The 18,460-nt window shown below is 48.6% G+C and overlaps 1 protein-coding gene across 2 annotated transcripts; it reads left to right on the forward strand.

Annotated features, from left to right (window-relative positions):
* The first annotated feature begins 1,767 nt into the window (after nt 1–1,767).
* On the forward strand, nt 1,768–13,363 carry Rnaseh1 (ribonuclease H1). Of its 2 annotated transcripts, XM_006989792.4 has the most exons (8): nt 1,768–1,970; nt 4,505–4,620; nt 5,489–5,656; nt 7,588–7,687; nt 8,979–9,033; nt 10,144–10,228; nt 10,629–10,753; nt 12,143–13,363. In XM_006989792.4, the coding sequence occupies exons 1-8, from the start codon at nt 1,843–1,845 to the stop codon at nt 12,227–12,229; spliced, it is 864 nt and encodes a 287-aa protein (XP_006989854.1). In that variant the 5' UTR covers nt 1,768–1,842; the 3' UTR covers nt 12,230–13,363. The 2 variants fall into 2 exon arrangements, with proteins under 2 accessions (XP_006989854.1, XP_076415793.1); XM_076559678.1 differs by lacking the exon at nt 5,489–5,656.
* Nucleotides 13,364–18,460: the final 5,097 nt, after the last annotated feature.

An 18,460-nucleotide genomic window follows, 5' to 3' on the forward strand; every position in this document is an offset into this window, starting at 1 on the left:
GAACACCAGGCCTGCATAGCTTTACCAACTGAGCCATCTAGCCCAAAGCCAGCCGTTCTCAAGAATTTTGGTCTCAAGACTTATTATTTTCAAATTCTTTGGAACAGTGTCTCTCAAACCCCAGCCTGATCCTGAGATTGCTATGGAGCCAAAGAGGACCTTGTATTGATCCTCTTACCTTCCCCCTCCTCAGGCTGGGATGGCAGGCGTGTGTCACACCACACCTGGTTTCTGCAGGACTGTAGCACCCATACCCTCTCTTTAAAATTTAAAATATTTTTTGGAACTTTGAAGTTTTATTTTAGTTGATATCTATCAATTCTTGCTATATAAAAATAAAACGAAGGGCTGAGAGGAAGCTCTGGCAGGGACTATGCCTAACATGTGTGAGACCTTCAGTCCCCAGTGCTATAATTCACTGTATAATTGAAGCTGTTCTTGAACTTGCTGTAATGCTCCTGCCTCAGTCTACACAGTACTGGGATTATGTAGGTAGGTGCCACCATGCCTGGTGGTTCTGGAGAGATGGCTCACTCATTAAGAGTCGTGGCTGCCCTTGCAAAGGACCTGGGCTTGGTTCCAAATTCCAGGGAATCCAATGCCCTCTCCTGGCATCTGTGGGCCTGAAGCATGCATGTGGTGCAGACATACATGCAAGTGAAAACCCATATACAAGAAATAAAACAAAATAAGATAAATAACTGGTTTCTAGATCAAAAAGAAATGTAGAATTGCTTTACACTTCACAAACCAGAGGCAACCATTACAGGGAATTTTCCCATCCATACTTTTCCTCTATATTTAGCACTTTTTGTATATCCATGTATCTTCAAGTAGTATACATTATTAATTTTATTTTGTCTTTTTTTTTCCAGAGCTGAGGACCGAACCCAGGTACCACTGACCTAAATCCGCAACCCCCATTTTTAACATTTTTAATTTTAAAATTACATTTATAGCCAGGCAGTGGTGGCGCATACGCCTTTAATCCCAGCACTCGGGAGACAGGCAGGCGGATCTCTGTGAGTTCAAGGCCAGCCTGGGCTGCAGAATGACTGCCAGGACAGGCGCAAAGCTACACAAAGAGACCCTGTCTCGAAAAACCAAAAATATAAAATTAAATAAAAAATAAAATTACATTCATTTATGTGTGTGCACACCTGTGCTTGCATCATAGCACATGTGTGGAGGTCAGGGGACATCTTTCCCGGGAGTCAGTTCTCTCCAGCTACTGTGCAGGGCCTGAGCCTGGAACTCGAGTGGTCAAGTTTGGTGGCAGGTATCTACTTTTGAAGACATCTGGCTAGCCCCTCAAGGAGTGTATTTTTAAATTCCAGTTGCTTTGGCATTATAAAAAAAAGGAATTCCCGTTGTTCTACAGGGACAGGGCCTTGCTTCATTCCCTTAATCACATGGCCAAAATGATGTGTATTCACGCCATCCCTCGTTCATTTTTCCGTGGCCCAGTATCCGCGGGACGAGGACAGGGGAAGCATGACCTGCAGAGGTGGGCATCCTAGACAGGGGGTGTGGCTTCCCAGGGCGTCCCACCGCCATCGCGTCCATTCGCTCATCCATCCGTCCATCATCCTTCCAGTCCGCCTTCCCTCCCTCCCCACGCCAATCAGATTTGAGGTGCTGGGATTGGACGAGGCGCGGCAGCGCACCCGCCAGTCTCACTAACGTCTGATAAACACCGCCCAGGGCGGGCTCACAATCCTAGGCCCCGCCCCGCCCCGCCCCCTCCGCGCGCCTTACGTCACCTCCCTGCGCCGGAACTGTGTCAGGCGGCCGGCGGGAGGCCGGCGGACCACCATGTAGGTCTCCTCGCCGGCGTGAGCGATGCGCTGGCTGCTGCCGCTGTCCCACACAGTGACACTGGCCGTCGTGCGCGTGCGGCGAGGCGTCTGCGGACTCGGGATGTACTATGCGGTGAGGAGGGGCCGCAGGACCGGCGTCTTCCTGAGCTGGTGAGCCCTTCATTCTAAGCACCGAACAGCCTGGGTCGTCCTTGTGTGTTGCAGTCCAAGACTCCTAAAGAGACGTGGCAGGCCAGAATTCACACAAGGATCCCCATGATCTGATCGTCCCCGGGGGTGTTCTGCTTGTGAGACAGGACCCCCTGCACCAGCTTGAACTAACGGTCTTTCTGCGTTCGCTTCCCAAATTCAGGGGTTGCACATAGGCACCGATATGCTCGGTTTATGCAGTACCGGGGACTCGAACCCAGGGCTCAGTGCATGCTATAGATAAGCAGCTGAGCTACATTCTCCGCCCCTCCTGGTTTTTTTTTTTTTTTCTTTCCGAGACAGGGTTTCTCTGTGTAGCTTTGCGCCTTTCCTGGAACTCACTTGGTAGCCCAGGCTGGCCTCGAACTCACAGAGATCCGCCTGCCTCTGCCTCCCGAGTGCTGGGATTAAAGGCGTGCGCCCAGCCCCTCCTGTTTTTAAAAAGGCTAATCGTTGCCAGGTATGGCGGCGCATGTTTGTAATCCCAGTACTGGTGAGTCTGAGGCAGGAGGATCACACGTTTCAGGTCAGCATGGCCTATGGATTATGGAAGGAGACCTCGAGAGGAGAGGGGGAAGGGGAAGAGAAAGATGGAGAGTCTCAGGCTAGAAACTAGTCTTTGCTTTTCGATCCTTGTAGCAGCCCTTGAAGGCAGATGGTGTTTTCAGTTTCATGGGTCGGGTAAATGGCAGAATCAGGGCTTGAACCCAGGTTTGGGCCTATGTGACAGAAAGCTTCTGTTATCAAGGTTTGATGTCCCTGTGCACCTGTATGTTTTCCTAGGCTCAGCGACGACAATATTGAGGAAGAAATATCTCTGGTGCCAGCCCTTTTTTCTGTGATTGATTTTTTGTTTGTTGGTTTGTTTTGGTTTTTGGTTTTTTGAGACAGCGTTTCATTTTGTAGCCTGGCTGTCCTGGAACTAACTATGTAGACCAGGCTGGCCTTGAACTCAGAGATACCTATCTTCCTCTGCCTCTGAGATTAAGGGTGAGTGCCACCACTGCCCAGCTTGATTGATTTTTTTTTTTTTTTCTTTTTTGGAGACAGGGTTTCTCCATGTAGTTTTGGTGCCTGGGTAGCTTTTGGAACCTGTCCTGTACCTCACTTTGTAGACCAGGCTGGCCTCAAACTCAGAGATTCACCTGCCTCTGCCTTCTGAGTGCTGGGATCAAAGGCGTGCACCACTACCTCCCAGCAATTGATTCTTAAAGATAACGAAATTTTAGTATGCACTGGAGTTGTGGAAGATCTTATGGTATTAGTGTACCACCTGAATGTCATTTAGCAGAATGGGCTGGCTAGTCTTAACATGGAAATGAAGCTAAATTGGGAGGTATATTATACAGACGTAAAATGAGTGTTTTTTTTTTTTTTTTGTTTTGTTTTGTTTTGTTTTGTTTTTTCGAGACAGGGTTTCTCCGTGTAGCTTTGAAGCCTGTCCTGGAACTCGCTCTGTAGCCCAGGCTGGCCTCAAACTCACAGAGATCCGCCTGCCTCTGCCTCCCGAGTACTGGGATTAAAGGCGTGCACCACCACCGCCCGGCTAAAATGAGTTATTAAAGATGAAATAGTATGAAAGAACACTAACTATAACATACTAAGAAAAAAGCCAATTTGAAATGGTCTACAGTGAGTGATTCCAACTATATGACATCTGGAACAAATCCAGAGATTGCAAAACAAGCCAGTGGTTTTTAGGGGTTAGAACCAAGAGAGGGATGACAATGAGAGACAGACAGGTTTTGTTTGTTTGGAGACAGGCTGGCCTTGAACTGAACTAGCTATAAATCAAAGATGACCTTGAACTTCTGATCATTTCTCTCCACTTCCCAAGTGCTGGGATTATGGGTGTTGTATACTCCCAAACCAAGGTGTTTTGGGTTGTGCTTTTGAGACAGGGTTTCTAGGTAGTACTGGCTGGCCTAGATCTTTATATAGATTGGGTGGCATTGAACTTGTGATCCTCCTGCCTCTGCCTTTAGAGTGTGTCCCCACCCCCAGCCTCCAGGTGGGGATTTTTTGTTTTGTTTTTTTCCGAGACAGGGTTTCTCTGTGTAGTTTTGGTGCCTGTCCTGGATCTCTCTGTGTAGATCAGGCTGGCCTCGAACTCACAGAGATCTACCTGTCTCTGCCTCCTGAGTGCTGGGATCAAAGGCGTGCGCCAGCACCGCCCGGCAAGGCAGGGGTCTCTAAGGCATGAGGCTGTTCTGGGTGGTGGGTGGTCGACCCATGTCACTGTCATCACTAATGCCTGTAGACTTTACAACCCGAGAGTGAGCCCCAGTGTGAGCAGTGGACTGGGAACCTTAGCGGCAGGGTCTTGAGGAACTCTGTTTTCTGTTTCTATTTGATGTGAACCTAAAACTGATGCAAAACTTGACCCTGGTGTAAATAGATAAGGTGGGGCAGTAAGTAAAAATAGGTTAAAACAGTAAGTAAGGACCTCAATTGAAGAGGGAAGGAAGCCTGGGCTGATGTGTGCGCTCTTCCAGGAGTGAGTGCAGAGCGCAGGTGGACCGGTTCCCTGCTGCCAGGTTTAAGAAATTTGCCACAGAAGATGAAGCTTGGGCCTTTGTTAGGAGCTCTCCGAGCCCAGATGGTTCAAAAGGTATGTGACGTTAGTGTGATACTTTAACCTATGAAAAGCCTCCTGTATCCCCAACATCACTGTGTCTACTTTCCTGGAGGAGATGAAATGATTGTCTATTGTCTCCCGTACAGACTAGAGTTAAGGACAGTGGTTCAAGCCCTCTCAGCAGGAGAGAGGCAAAGGCAGGCAGATTTCAGAGTTCAAGGCCAGGCTGATCCATAGATCAAGTTCCAGGACACCCAGGGCTACACAGAAATTCTGTCTCAAAAAAGCAAAAAAAAAAAAAAAAAAAAAAAAAATGTGGCTCAGAGGACCAGAGTGTTTGATTCTTAGAAGCCATATTGGGTGACTCACAATGTCTTGTAACTCAGGAAGGATAGATGCTTGAACACAAATACACACACACACACACACACACACACACACACACACACACACACACACACTTACAAATAAATCCTTTAAAAAGAACTAGTGTGGTTTAGCCAGGTGTATGGTGCCTAGGATTGGATTCTGAAGGCCTGCTATAAGGGGCGTCAGATTTAGAGCACACAAAGAATGCACGTCAGCAGGCTGACTCTAATTTAGAACATGGGACCAAACCAAACAAAACAAAACTATATCTGAACCTCCCTTGGGAAGTGTGGTTTCAAGAACTTTTTATTTATTCATCTATTATTATTTATCTTCAGTGGGAGCCTTGTACTCTCTGGAGCTCCTGCAGGGCACCAGAGTCTGGGGTGGTTTGTTCTCAGTCATTCCCTGTTGGTGGGGCTACAGTCTCTAGTGCCCCAGTGTGGTGTTGGAACGTTGAAAGCTCTTTCAAAATGTTCCTCAGCTTCCATGCACTCTGTGGTTTTAGATCATGGTTGGAATCTTCTTTCAGGGCAGGAAACTGCACATGTGCAAGAATCACCGGTGAAGACCAGCAAGCGGCCTTGGGAGCCTCCGGGTGAAGGGGAAGGGGAAGAACAGCCGGAGCCAGAGGCAAAGCACACCAGACAGAGCTCAGAGCTGGCTCCCCTAGTGAGCAAGGACACGTTTTCTTATATGGGTATGCCTTTCTCGGGCTCAGAGTGTTTCGTACAGTTATGAACAACAGTAATCATGAAATCTTCTCCTTTCTAAATGAGAGGAATTTAAGCTCTTTGTTTTGATGGTGGTGGTGGGTTCTGGTTTTTTTTTTTGAGACAGGGTCTCAGTGTGTCACTATGGTAGCCTTGAACTCAGAGCTCCTCCTGCTTCAGCCTCCCAGTGCTGGGATTAAGGGTGTAGGCTGCCATCCTAAAAATTTAAGCTGATTTTTAGTCCCATTTTTTTCTATAAATATTCTCTACAAATTTCTGAGGTCTTTTATTTTGCAGCAGGGTCTCACTGCGTTACCCAGGGTGGCATTGAACTCCTCCCTTTGACGCCCAGGTTAGCTTTCAACTTCTTTCTTTAGCCTCCCAGCCATCTGGGTCCTTTGCCTGGCAGTGAGGCCACTGTTCTAGAGCTAATCAAGCAGAGCAAAATCATTAATCATTTGGGAATTCTTAGGAAACCCTTACATAGCCACAGACTGCTGAGGCAGAGAAAGGAGGAGGGCCCAACCAGAGCTGCCTGTTAGAGCTGGGCAGTGCCTCCATGTGGCCATTTGTCCAGCCCTCAGAACTCACTGTGACCTGAGGAAAAGAGATCTTAGGCTCTTCCTGTGTTTAGCTCCAAGAGGAGCTGTGTGCTCTAAGTAACTGTGGTTACTTGTAAATTCCCTTTTATATCTTGCATTCATGGGGACAGAAAGAGGCAGCATTTAAAGATGAATCAGCATTGGTGTGTCCTGAGTTTTCATCAAGAGAGCCATCTGTACTTTACCTGCAGGAAAGCCCCAGAAGACCCTGGAGCTGCGGGAGTGATGGGTTTGGCAGTTATCTAAGATGAGCAAGTGCTGTCCCTGCTCATCGAGCTGCACAGTTGTCTGTCAGCTTGACACAGACTAGAGTCACCTGAGAGGACGGAACCTCGGTTAGAGAATGCCTCCATAAGAACAGGCTGTGGGCATTTTCTTAGGTCCTATAAGAAAGCAGGCTGAACAAGCCATGGGGAGCAGGCAGTAAGCAAGCCCTCCATGGCCTCTGCATCAGCTCCTTCCCGTTTGAGTTCCTGTCCTGACTTCCTTCTGTGATGCGCTAGGATATGTAAGTGTGAGTCAGATAAACCATTTTCCTCTCCAAGTTGCTGTTGGTCATGGTGTTTCATCACAGCAAGAGAAACCCTAACTCAGGCACTCATCAATAGGAACCTAAGCGATGGGCCATTTCCAGCATGCCGGCCGTCTGGACATTGTGCCAAGTGTCTTTGGTGGCTTCAAGGAAGGTTTAGTTGTGTGGGTGGAAACCAAGTCCCAGCTGACAGGAGGCCTGTGCAGCCTCTGCTCAGACATCCCCTGCCTTGCTTCTCTGAGGGCCACTGGTCCCCATGCCTCCTTCCCCTGAGCCGCTGTGCTAGGCCCCTGTCCTCTGGACAGACCTCGTGTGCAGGTGGTCCCTGACTGCCTCTTCCACCCCAGACACGTGCCACTTGGTTTCTCCCTGCACTCTGCCTGTCAGTGGCCCCCGGCCTTCCCTTCCCACTAGCAAACCGTGTTTGAACAGAGGAAGCAGAGATGAGAACTGCTTTCCAGTTAGTGGCAAATGTGCTGAGAGAATGAGACCACTTGCCAGCAAGGTTGACTTTCTGCATGTGGGGCCAGCATCGCACCAAGTGGTGCTTTCTCTGGGAAGACAGCTTGAGAGTGAAGGTGACCCAGGCACAAGGGACCCCTTTAGCTTGAGGTATAAGCAGGTCTCACGGTGGGAAGTTCTGTCTTACCTTTAACTCACCTGGCATGACAATCGAAGAGTGGGTACACCCCTTAGGGGAGTCCATGTCGTCCGGGACAGAAGACTGTAGCCGTGGATCTGTGTTTAGCGGGTTGGTACAGTTGCTCACTCTTCCCTCTTACAGGAGAGTCAGTTGTTGTCTACACGGATGGCTGCTGCTCCAGTAACGGGCGGAAGCGGGCGAGAGCAGGAATTGGCGTTTACTGGGGGCCCGGCCACCCCTTGTAAGTAAACACAGCTAAGTGTGAACATCACATTTTTACCAAGTCTTGGAAGGATTTGCTTTGGTATATCCGTGGTGAAACCTGCCAGGTAAAGAGCGTTGGTGGTGGATAGAAAAAGAGCAACTTCGATTTATATCAGTGCCAGGCAGCTTGGTTCTTGACAGTGCCAAATACTGAGACTTGGTCTTGTTTCCCTGGGCCTAGTTCATACAACTCACAAGACATGGGTAGAGGAGCCAGCCAACAGTGATTCAGGGACAGGGTGCCAGCTCAGAACCCATCCCGTCACTAGACTTCTAGAGACAGGGTCTCCTTATGTAGCCTTGGCTGGCCTAGACTCACTATGAGACCAGGCTGGCCTAGCACTCAGAGCTCCTTCTGTCTCTGTCCTTCCCAAGTGCTGGGATTAAAGGCATGTAGCACCACACCTGGTGACTTTTAGACTTGAAGATGCTTAACCTAGAGACAGAAAGCACAGCCAAGGTGTGTGAAACTGGACCGCTCACACAGACCCGTCTCTGCAGTGAAGGATATACAGTAGTGGATGTCAGCCACCTATGAGGTTTTCTTACACCAGGTCTGAGTGAGGTTCATTGGGAACTGTTGGCAGACACAGTTTGTTAATTATTCATTAATTTTAAAAGTGTTTTAATTTTTCCTTTTTAAATATTCACATGTATTCAACATATTAATTACCTCAGGTAATAAGAGTTTTTGTTCTGGTTTTTTATTCTCCCTGTGTAGCCCTGGCTGGCTTGTAACTCATGGAGATTCTCCTGCCTCAGCCTCTCAAGTGCTGGGATTAAAAGTGTACACCGAGCTGGGCAGTGGTTGCCCAAGCCTTTCAAGAAATCCGGTCAAAGTGTGCATGACCATGTCCAGCCTAGCATAATGAACTTTTTATGTCTTCAATCTTGGATATTTTTTGTTTCATTTTTGTTTGTTGAGACAGGGTCTCTCTGCAGCCCTGGTTGTCCTGGAGCTCTCTGTGTAGACCAGATTGGCCTCCAACTCACAGAGATCCTCCTGCTTCTGCCTCCAGAGTTCTGGGATTACAAGTGTGTGATTTTCTAGTTTTTTGTTGTTTGCAGGTATTGGTATTTGGACCAGGGTTTTGTGGATGCTTGGCACAGAGCTGTGTCCCAGCCTTGTTTTTTTTTTTTTTTTTCAGGCTGTTGTTTGTATGTTTCAGTTTAAAGTGAACACTAGTTTGTTATTATCCATTGAGAAGAATTGATTTGGGAATTAGCATTGTAATTTTGTTTTTTCTTTTTCTGCCATTTTGAAACAGAAATGTAGGTGTTAGACTTCCTGGGCGACAGACAAACCAGAGGGCCGAGATCCATGTAAGTTCCCAGATAATTGTGAGTGCCTTTCTGCATGTGACCACAAGATCAGCCTTGTTCCCTTCCTTTGTTGTCCTAGATTGAAGGAATTGAAAGTCCACAAGAAACACTGAGGCTAACAACAGTCTGCTCTAGAGTCCTTTCCTGCCAGTGTCATGGGGCTTTGTGGGCTTAGCCTTCTTTTTTTTTTTTTGGTTTTTCGAGACAGGGTTTCTCTGTGTAGCTTTGCGCCTTTCCTGGAGCTCACTTGGTAGCCCAGGCTAGCCTCGAACTCACAGAGATCCACCTGGCTCTGCCTCCCGAGTGCTGGAATTAAAGGTGTGCGCCACCAACGCCCAGCTCTGGCTTAGCCTTCTTCACATAAAGACAGCATGGCAGTACAGAAAGAACAGGGCTTCAGTATTGTTGAAGGTTTTTGCTCTTTTTGCAAGAGCAGGAATTGGCGTTAATAATTATAATATCGCAAATAAATCACACACGGAGGCTTATTATTACTTATGAATGCCCAGTCTTAGCTTGGCTTGTTTCTAGCCAGCTTTCCTTAAATTATCCCATCTACCTTTTGCCTCTGGGCTTTTCCTGTTCTCTAACTTCTGTAAATCTTACTCTTAGCCAGGCAGTGGTGGTGCACACCTTTAATCCTAGCACTAGGGAGGCAGAGGCAGGCGGAACTCTGAGTTTGAGGCCAGCCTGGTCTACAGAGAAAGATTCAGGACAGGCACCAAAACTACACGGAGAAACCCTGTCTTGAAAAAAAAAAATCTTACTCTTACTCCGTGGCTTGCTGTGTAGCTGGGTGGCTGGCCCCTGGAGACCTCCTCTGACTGTTGATCTCAGATCTCTCCTCCCAGTTTTCTCCTTCTATATACTCTCCACCTGCCAGCCCCACCTATCCTTTCTCCTGCCTTGCTATTGGTCATTCAGTTATTATCAGGTGTTTTACACAGGCACAGTAACTCAGCTTCACAGAGTTAAACAAATGCTACATAAACAAAAGTAACGCACCTTAAAATATTCCACTATACTTTGAGTGGGCTTAAAGCACTGGATCGGTAATGTAAAGAGCCGAGCCTTTCCTAAATAGCATGACTGTGTACTTACTTTTTCAAGGCAGCCTGCAAAGCCATCATGCAAGCCAGGGCTCAGAACATCAGCAAGCTGGTTCTTTATACAGACAGCATGTTCACCATCAATGGTAAGCTTCCCCAGGCACTGAGAGGGAGCAGGCCTTCCTTCCTAGTAGGTAGTAGTGTAACAGTCCTGAATAACACTGGGCTCTTCGGGTCTGCTCTCCTGGGGGATTGGAGCTCCTTGGCTCCATGACACCTGAAGTCAGGGTGTTAGTCATGGGTCACAGTGTACTGGCTCAGGGGCTGGGGGTGGCTGAGCAAAGGCCTTTGTTCCTCTGATTGGATGCAGGGGAGGAAAGGTTGGGGCCTTGGGTCTGTGTTGAAGGCTTAAGCAAGGGAGAGCACCTAAGGGAGGGAACCATCCAGGCCTTGACTCGGAATGAAAGGAGCCATTGCGAGGAGAGGCTAGGGGCCAGGGGAGGCCAGGCCATCCTGGTGGATGAGTCTGAGCGTGTGTTCCCCTAGGGATAACCAGCTGGGTTCAGGGCTGGAAGAAGAACGGCTGGAGAACCAGTGCAGGGAAAGACGTGATCAACAAGGAGGACTTCATGGAGCTGGACAAGCTCACCCAGGGCATGGACATCACGTGGGTGAGTCACACTTCCATCACATGTCTGAATTAGCTAGAGGATGGAGTTGGGAAGGTTAAAGTAGCAGCTTCCATAAAGTCAGTGTGTGTGTTAGCAGTGTTAACTGGACACAAGGATGGGTTTCATTGTGACATTGTCACATGTGTGTGCACACCATACTTTGGGCATATCTGCCCCCCTCCTCATCCCCTCCTTTCATGGTTTTGTTTCCTGTGATGCAGTATGTTTAGTTGGGTGCTTACAGGATTATGAGTGGTTGTTTACAGAAGCATGGGCACCTTAGCAAGTCTGCCCTCCCTCATAAACCATTAACCGCCTGTGGAGGCTCAGGGCGTGGGAGGGCCCCAGGCAACCAACCCCCAGTCCCCCCCACACCTCCTGGAGAGACAGGCCCCGCCCTGTGTTCCCGATCACAGCTCGGAGGGGTTCATGAGTGCAGTGCCATGTCTTGCTGGAAGGCGGTGTTCTATAACACTCTTCTCCTTTCTCTCTCCATGGTGTGCCCTGCCTAAGCCTTGGAGGGGTGACATACATGTCCCACTTATGGCTGAGCACTCAATAGTCACTTTCTCAGGCCAGTTGTGGGTCTGCAGTAAAAAAAAAAAAAAAAAGAAGAAGCTGACAGCATTGATCTGTGAGCAAAGCCACGGCATTCAGACATTTAACCCTGTGGCTCTCCCACTAGGACCTGTGACTGCCTGGCACACACACACCGTTTGCAGTGCCGGGTGTGAGTCCCTCCTGGGGGCTGTAACTCCAGTCAGAAGGTGATGGTTACCCCCCAACAGACTTGTCACTGTTACTCTAGTGGACACATCTTACCTGTTGGTTGGTGTTATGGCCTGTTCACAGCTGAGTAAGACTTTTCTTCCCCGGCTGCCTACACAGTGCCTTCCCAAGCGAGGAAAGCTCCCAGTGGGGAGGCAGCTTCCAGATCAGTGTCAGGTTGACTTCCGCATGTGCTGCAGCAGCCAGGGTGTGTGTTGTCTTCGACGTGGGGTCCCAGCGTCTAGTTCTGGTGGCCACCAAGAACAGTCGAAGAGCCTGTGTTGTGTGGGGCCTGTGAACCCCTTAGCCCAAGAGTCTGTATATTCTTGTCATCTTGAGTTGGATGGATGGTTGGAGGGGAGCAGTTGTAGCCCACGTTGGTCTCAGATCTGCTGTGCAGCCAGGGTGATCTTGATTGAGTCTCTGGTCCTGGCAGTGTTGGGGTTGCAAGCGCATGTCGCCTCACCCAGTTTATGGGGCTCCAGCTGTAGCGTCTTACCCTGTTGAGAGGAGGGGCCGTGAACATGAGCTTTGGCCCCTGGTCCTTTCTGGATGTGAGGTCTAGCCATGCGCTACACACATGAACGTCAGAACAACTAGAGGGGATCTTCGTTTTAACAGATGCACATTCCTGGTCACTCCGGATTCGTGGGCAACGAAGAAGCCGACAGGCTGGCAAGGGAAGGCGCGAAGCAGTCTGAAGACTGAGCGAAGTTGTTGCTGGGCCCTCAGACGCCAGGAGTGGCTGCTCCTTTACCCTGATGTGCAGTGAGGACACAGCGTGGAGGACTCGACCGTGACCTGTGACGCAGCTTGATGAGAAGTGCTTGGATAACGGAAGGGGAAGCTTGAACTCAACCTTCTGTGGACGTTCAGTCATGGCCTTCTGGGTCTGACATTCTGCCCCGCCTGCAGGGCTACAACGGGTTCTGACCACCCTACGGAGGGAATGTAGGGACAGGAGATACAAAGGAAATACACCAAGTCTAGATTCTGATCAAGGTGCAACTTTATTTTCTCCACAAGGGTTTATATAGTTCCTGCAGGGTGGGGGGAGCAAGAAGCTGTCATCTGCATAAGGTGGGGCAAGCTAACAGGATGCTTGTACAGGATGTTTACAGGGTCAGAGGGTCAAGGGCTCTGACTCAATGTCCTGTTGCTAGGCAACCTGACTGTAAGATGATCCAGTTCCCTGTCTTATGGAGGGTCTGTATTTTCCCACTAACTAGAGATTCTGTCCTTTGCCCTGACAACATTCTTTTTTTTTTTTTTTTTTGTTTTTGTTTTGTTTTTCGAGACAGGGTTTCTCAGTGTAGCTTTGCACCTTTCCTGGAACTCACTGGTAGCCCAGGGTGGCCTTCACCTGGCTCTGCCTCCCAGTGCTGGGATTAAAGGCGTGCGCCACCACCGCCTGGTGCCTGACAACATTTTTGTCTGATTTGTTGCAGTCTGGCCCAAAATGCTCCAGCTTGCTTTCAGTAGGAGTCAGTGAAACACTGGTCAGTAGGTGTGGCCTGAAGGGGATGTTCATTTTCCTTCCTGTGTGCACAAGTACAAGCCTCCTGCCTGTGCAGGCGTCCTGTGCCGCTGTCTGCATCAGAGATGATGTGACCACGAGGGACCCGAGGCTGGTCTTGGGGCAGGCAGAGCCTGCACATAGGTGACCTTGGCTCCTGGACCACCTTGTAGGAACAGCTGAGAACTTTAAAAAACAAGATGCATGAATATACTGCTAATGGATTTCTTTAGCTATTTTTCCTAAAAATACTGTGTAAATTTAAAACATGTTTGAAATCATCCTTATTTATTTTCATAATAAAAATATACAGGAATGACACAAAACACATTTAGTTTACTGAGTTACTATTAAAGGTGACTGTCCCTTACTATCTAAAACTAGAATTGGGAAAATCACTAGAGAAATGGGCTGGTCAGACTGTCCTCAGGCAAACCCTCACAGCCCCTAAGCAGTGGAATGTGGTGCCGCTTTGCTCTAGAGAAGATAGGAAAGGCGGGCACTGGGACAGTGCTGCCGCCTGAGCTGACTCCGCTCCTTAGACTGTGGGAGGCTGGGCCTTCCACTGGAGTCACCTGAGAACCAGTGCCGGCCACAGTTCACACGCTCGCCAGCTTGCTCTGCAGTCTGTCGCTGTGACAGCTGCACACGTGAAGATAGTGTCCCGGATGTCACAGCAGGCCTCAAGAGCACACGTGTGTCTCGGGGGCAGCAGGGTGGTTGGTGTCCATCTCTGCTGGCTTGGCAAGTGATCTGTGGAGTAAGGCCAGCTCAAAGGCACGCATGAGGGTGGGGGAGTGGGTGACAGTGCACACTTCCTAAACGTGAGGACCCGACCTGAGTTCAGAACCCCAGCTCCAGCACCACGTAACAAGATGGGCGTGGCCAAAGCATGCTTGGACCCCCAGCACTGTGAGGGTAAAGGCTGGAGGGTTGCTGAAGCTTGCAGGACATCCAGCCTGGCCAAAAATCCGAGCTCCAGGTTCAGTGGTGAGAGCCAGTCTCGAGGGAACAGGACACCCAGTGTCCTGTGTCTTCTGCTACACCTGCACATGTGCATAAGTACGAAGTCCTATATTAGAACCAGGTGTGGTGGGCACACACCTGTAATTTCAGGGTTTGGCAGGCAGAGGCAAGGAGGGTCAGGAGTTCAAGATCAGCTTAGGCTATATAGCAAGTTTGAGGCTTGCCTGGCTACCTGAAACCATGTCCTAAAACAAAAGCTCCTAACATTGTTTTCTGTATGTTTGTGTAGTAGAATATCATTTTAAGGTGCATTACTTTTGTTCACGTTGCATTTGTTTAACTCTGTGAAGCTGAGTTACTGTGCCTGTGTAAAACTCCTGATAATAACTGAATGACCAATAGCAAGGCAGGAGAAAGGATAGGTGGGGCTGGCAGGCAGAGAGAGTATATAGAAGGAGAAAACTGAGAGATCTGAGATCAACAGTCAGAGGAGGTCTCCAGGGGCCAGCCACCAAGCTACACAGCAAACCACCGAGTAAGAGTAAGATTTAAAGAAGCAAGAGAATGGGAAAAGCCTAGAGGCAAAAGGTAGATGAGATAAGTTGAGGAAAGCCAGCTAGAAACTATTTGGGGGTTGAGTGGCGGGTGTCCCCCCTCAAAAAGAGTAAAATACCAACGACAACATGTTTGTTTACTGGAGACTGAACATAGTGGGTAAGAACTCTATTACTGAGCTACATCTCAGCTCACACTGTGTGTGCAGGCTGGAGAGTATACCAATTGTCAATAATTCTCAACCCCCAAAATTTTTTACTAGCATATATTATATGTAATAAGTTTTTTATTTTTAAAGATTTGTTTATTATGTATACAGTGTTCTGCCCGCATATATGGCTGCAGGCCAGAAGAGGGCGCCAGATCTCATTACAGATGGTTGTGAGCCACCACGTGGGTGCTGGGAATTGAACTCAGGACCTCTGGAAGAGCAAGCAGTGCTCTTAACCTCTGAGCCATCTCTCCAGCCCCCAAGTTTTATTAAATTTTTATACACATGCTTGATGTATTTTGACCATTTTAACCACCCATAACCCTGTCTTGTCTGTCCCCACCCCCCAGTGGCCCCTCCCTTTTCTGAACCAGCCCCTTTCCACAGATTGACAGCTTTTGAAAGCTGTTCTATCTAGAGAGAGCAAAGACCTCACTATTGGCTCGATGAGAAGATCAGGCGGAGGACAGGAGCCAGCTCTCCTGATGTGTTTACACAGTCTCGAGCCATGCTTAGACCCTAGGATCATACGCCACTAAGAATGTCACATGGCAAGTCCTGTGATACTGTTGCAAATTTAACTGTTTTTTTTTTTTTTTTGTTTTGTTTTTTTTTGTTTTTGTTTTTCGAGACAGGGTTTCTCTGTGTAGCTTTGCGCCTTTCCTGGAGCTCACTTGGTAGCCCAGGCTGGCCTCGAACTCACAGAGATCCGCCTGCCTCTGCCTCCCGAGTGCTGGGATTAAAGGCGTGCGCCACCAACGCCCGGCAAATTTAACTGTTTTTTAAGGGTAATAAAAATAAAAGCATAATAAAATTGATTTTGGATTCTGGCCCCACAGGCACCATAACCATGAAGATGAAATACCCATACACATAAGATTTTTTTTTAAAAAAATTTCTTTTGGAAATAGCTGCATAGTCTGGTTGGTCAGTCGACCGATATACCTGTCTCATGGAATGGGTACATGTTACAGTTGGAACGTGTCCTCAGGCCACCTTCCTTTTTCATGTATGTGTATGTGTGTGTGTGGTGTGTGTGTGTGTGTGTGTGTGTGTGTGTCTGTGTCGGTGCTCTCCAAGGTCAGAAGGGCATTGTGTCCGCAGGAGCTGTACTTGTAAACCCAACGTGGGTGCTGGGAACTGACCTTGGATCCTCTTTCTGAAAGAGCAGCAAGCACTCTCAGCCATCGCCGTCTCTGCAGCTCCACATCTTGTTTTGTTTGAAACAGTATGTCTCATTGGATCTGGAGCTCACTGATTCAGCTAGACTGACCAGCAAGCCAAGCCCCAGGAACCCTCCTGTCTCCACCTCCCCAGTGTCAGGGTTATAGGTGCATACAGCTGTGCCTAGGTTTGTGTGTGTGTGTGTGTGTGTGTGTGTAGGTGTTCTCATTCCTGTGTGTGGGGTTTTTGGTTTTTTGTTTGTTTTAGATTTATTTTTTATATATGCGGTGATTTGCCTGCATGTATCCCTGCAGGCCAGAAGAGGGCACCAGATCTCATTACAGATGGTTGTGAACCACCATGTGGTTGCTGGGAATTGAACTCAGGACCTCTGGAAGAGCAGCCTGTGCTCTTAACCACTGAGCCATACGCCCCTCCCCCAGCCCCGTGTGCAGGTTGTTATGGAGGTGTGTGGTGGGTGTTTTCTTCAGTTGCTCTCCATCTTAATTATTTTGAGATAGGGTGTTACTATGTGGCAGCCCTGGCTGGCCTAGATCTCTATGGATTTGTACACCAGGATGACCTCAAACTCAAGAGATCGCTCTTCCTGCTTGGATTAAAGGCATGTGCCTCCACACCTAACCACCTTGTTTTTGATGCTGACTCACTGAACCTGGAGCTCACCAATTTAGCTAGACTGTCTGGTTAGCAAGCCCTAGTAATCTGCCTGTCTCCCCCTCCCCAGGGCTGGCATTATAGGCACATGCCACCATGTTCAGCTTTTGCCCAGGTATTAAGGATCTGAACTCAGGTCCTCATACTTGTGTGGGAAGCACTTTGTCTGAAGAAATCCAAACTGGGACTCCCCTTTTTGTACAGCAAGCACTTTACCAACAGACCTGGGGCCCCAGCCTCCTCTGACATTTTGTGGCAGAGTCTTGCTAAGTTGCTTGGGCCAGTCTTGAACTCTTGGTAGCCTATGAAGTCCTTGAAGCTGTTACTCTCTGCCTCAGCCTCCAGATTAGTTAGAATTACAAGCTTGTACCACCAGACATGGTTCATTCTTCTCAAGACAGGGTTGCAACTTTACAGTCCTGCCTCAGCCTCCTAAGGGTTAGCATCATAGGTGTGCACCACCAGGCTGGAGAGATGGCTCAGCAGCTAAGAGCACTTGACCACTCCCAGTGACCCCATGGTGGCTCATAACCATCTGTAATGGGATCTGATGCCTTCTTCTGGTGTGTGTGAAGACAGAGCACTCATGAACATAAAATACATGAATAAATAAATCTTGAATAGAAAAAAAGACCCTCTATATAGGTGTGCACTACCATGCCCAGTTTTACTGCACTGAGGACTGGACAGAGCTTTGAGTATGCTGGTGAGCGGTCTACCAACCAGCCACACCCCCAGCTTAACAGTGGCTTTACATTTTTTTCTTTTTAAATTATGCATGTGGTAGTTTCAATGAGAGGTGGAGTGTGAGTGCTTGGTCCCCGATGGGTAGCTCTGTTTGGGGAGGCTGAGGAGGTGTGGCATTGCTGGAGGATGTCACTGGAGGGTGAGGTTTAAGAGCTTCCGGATTTGCACATTTTGAGTCTGCCTCTTTTGCTTCCCACTTGCAGTTTGAGAATGTGAGCTCTCAGTTGTTCTGCCATCATGCCTGGTCCTGGCTGACAGGCTTCCCCGTAGTGATGGTGATGGACTCATCCCTCTGGAACCCTAAACCCCAAATATATCCTTCTGTGAGGTGCCGTGGTCATGATGTTTTATCATGCCAATAGACAAGTACAATACGTATTATGTGTTGTTGGGAGGTATGCCAGGCATCAGAGGAGACCAGAGGCCACCGCTCCCCTGCAGCTAGTTACAGGTAGTTGTGAGCTGCCAGATGTGCGTGCTGGTACCCACACTCTGGTCCTCTGCAAGAGCAGCCAGTGTTCTTAACTGCGGAGTTATCTCTCCACACCTGCATCACATTGGTGGCTTTTTAAAAGAGGGAGACCTGAGCTGACATGTTTCCCACCTCCTTATGTGATGCACCTGCCCCTTACCTGTCACGTGTGGCCTATCCGTATTGGACTTCCCAACCTCATTAACTGTGGGAAATAAAGTTCCATTTTAAAAAATGAATTATTTAATCTATTCTGGGCCTGATGTCACAAGCCTGAGGCAGGAGGATGTCAAATTCAAGGCTAGCCTGAGCTACCTAGAGTCTTGTCTCGAACATTAAAAAGAGGGCTGAGAACAGAGCTGAGCTGTAGAGTGCTTGCCTGGTGTATGAGGCCCTGGTTCAATCCCCGGGACCATGGAAAGGAACCCCTAATTGGTGGCTGTTCATCCCAGCTGCACAGAATGGACTGGCAGGGTGCGTGTGCAGGGATTGCACTCGGGGGTGTGTACATGCTAGGAAAGTACACAGCCATTCAGTGGTCTGGTTCTTAATGTAATTAATGGCAAGAGTATTGTTCAGAAAAGCCACTGCCTCTTGAAAGCAGTATAACTGCTTGTGGTACTCCTCTTAGTG

Source organism: Peromyscus maniculatus, chromosome 22 (genome assembly GCF_049852395.1).
Source record: "Peromyscus maniculatus bairdii isolate BWxNUB_F1_BW_parent chromosome 22, HU_Pman_BW_mat_3.1, whole genome shotgun sequence".
Taxonomy (NCBI): Eukaryota; Metazoa; Chordata; class Mammalia; order Rodentia; family Cricetidae; genus Peromyscus; species Peromyscus maniculatus.

What these genes read in the sequence shown, in the direction of transcription:
- Rnaseh1 (XM_006989792.4), top strand. Translation starts at nt 1,843, where the DNA reads ATGCGCTGGCTGCTGCCGCTGTCCCACACAGTGACACTGGCCGTCGTG. An exon ending in GGACACGTTTTCTTATATGG is followed by an intron (nt 5,657 to 7,587) that starts GTATGCCTTTCT and finishes TCCCTCTTACAG; the next exon opens with GAGAGTCAGTTGTTGTCTAC. An exon ending in CAGCATGTTCACCATCAATG is followed by an intron (nt 10,229 to 10,628) that starts GTAAGCTTCCCC and finishes GTGTTCCCCTAG; the next exon opens with GGATAACCAGCTGGGTTCAG.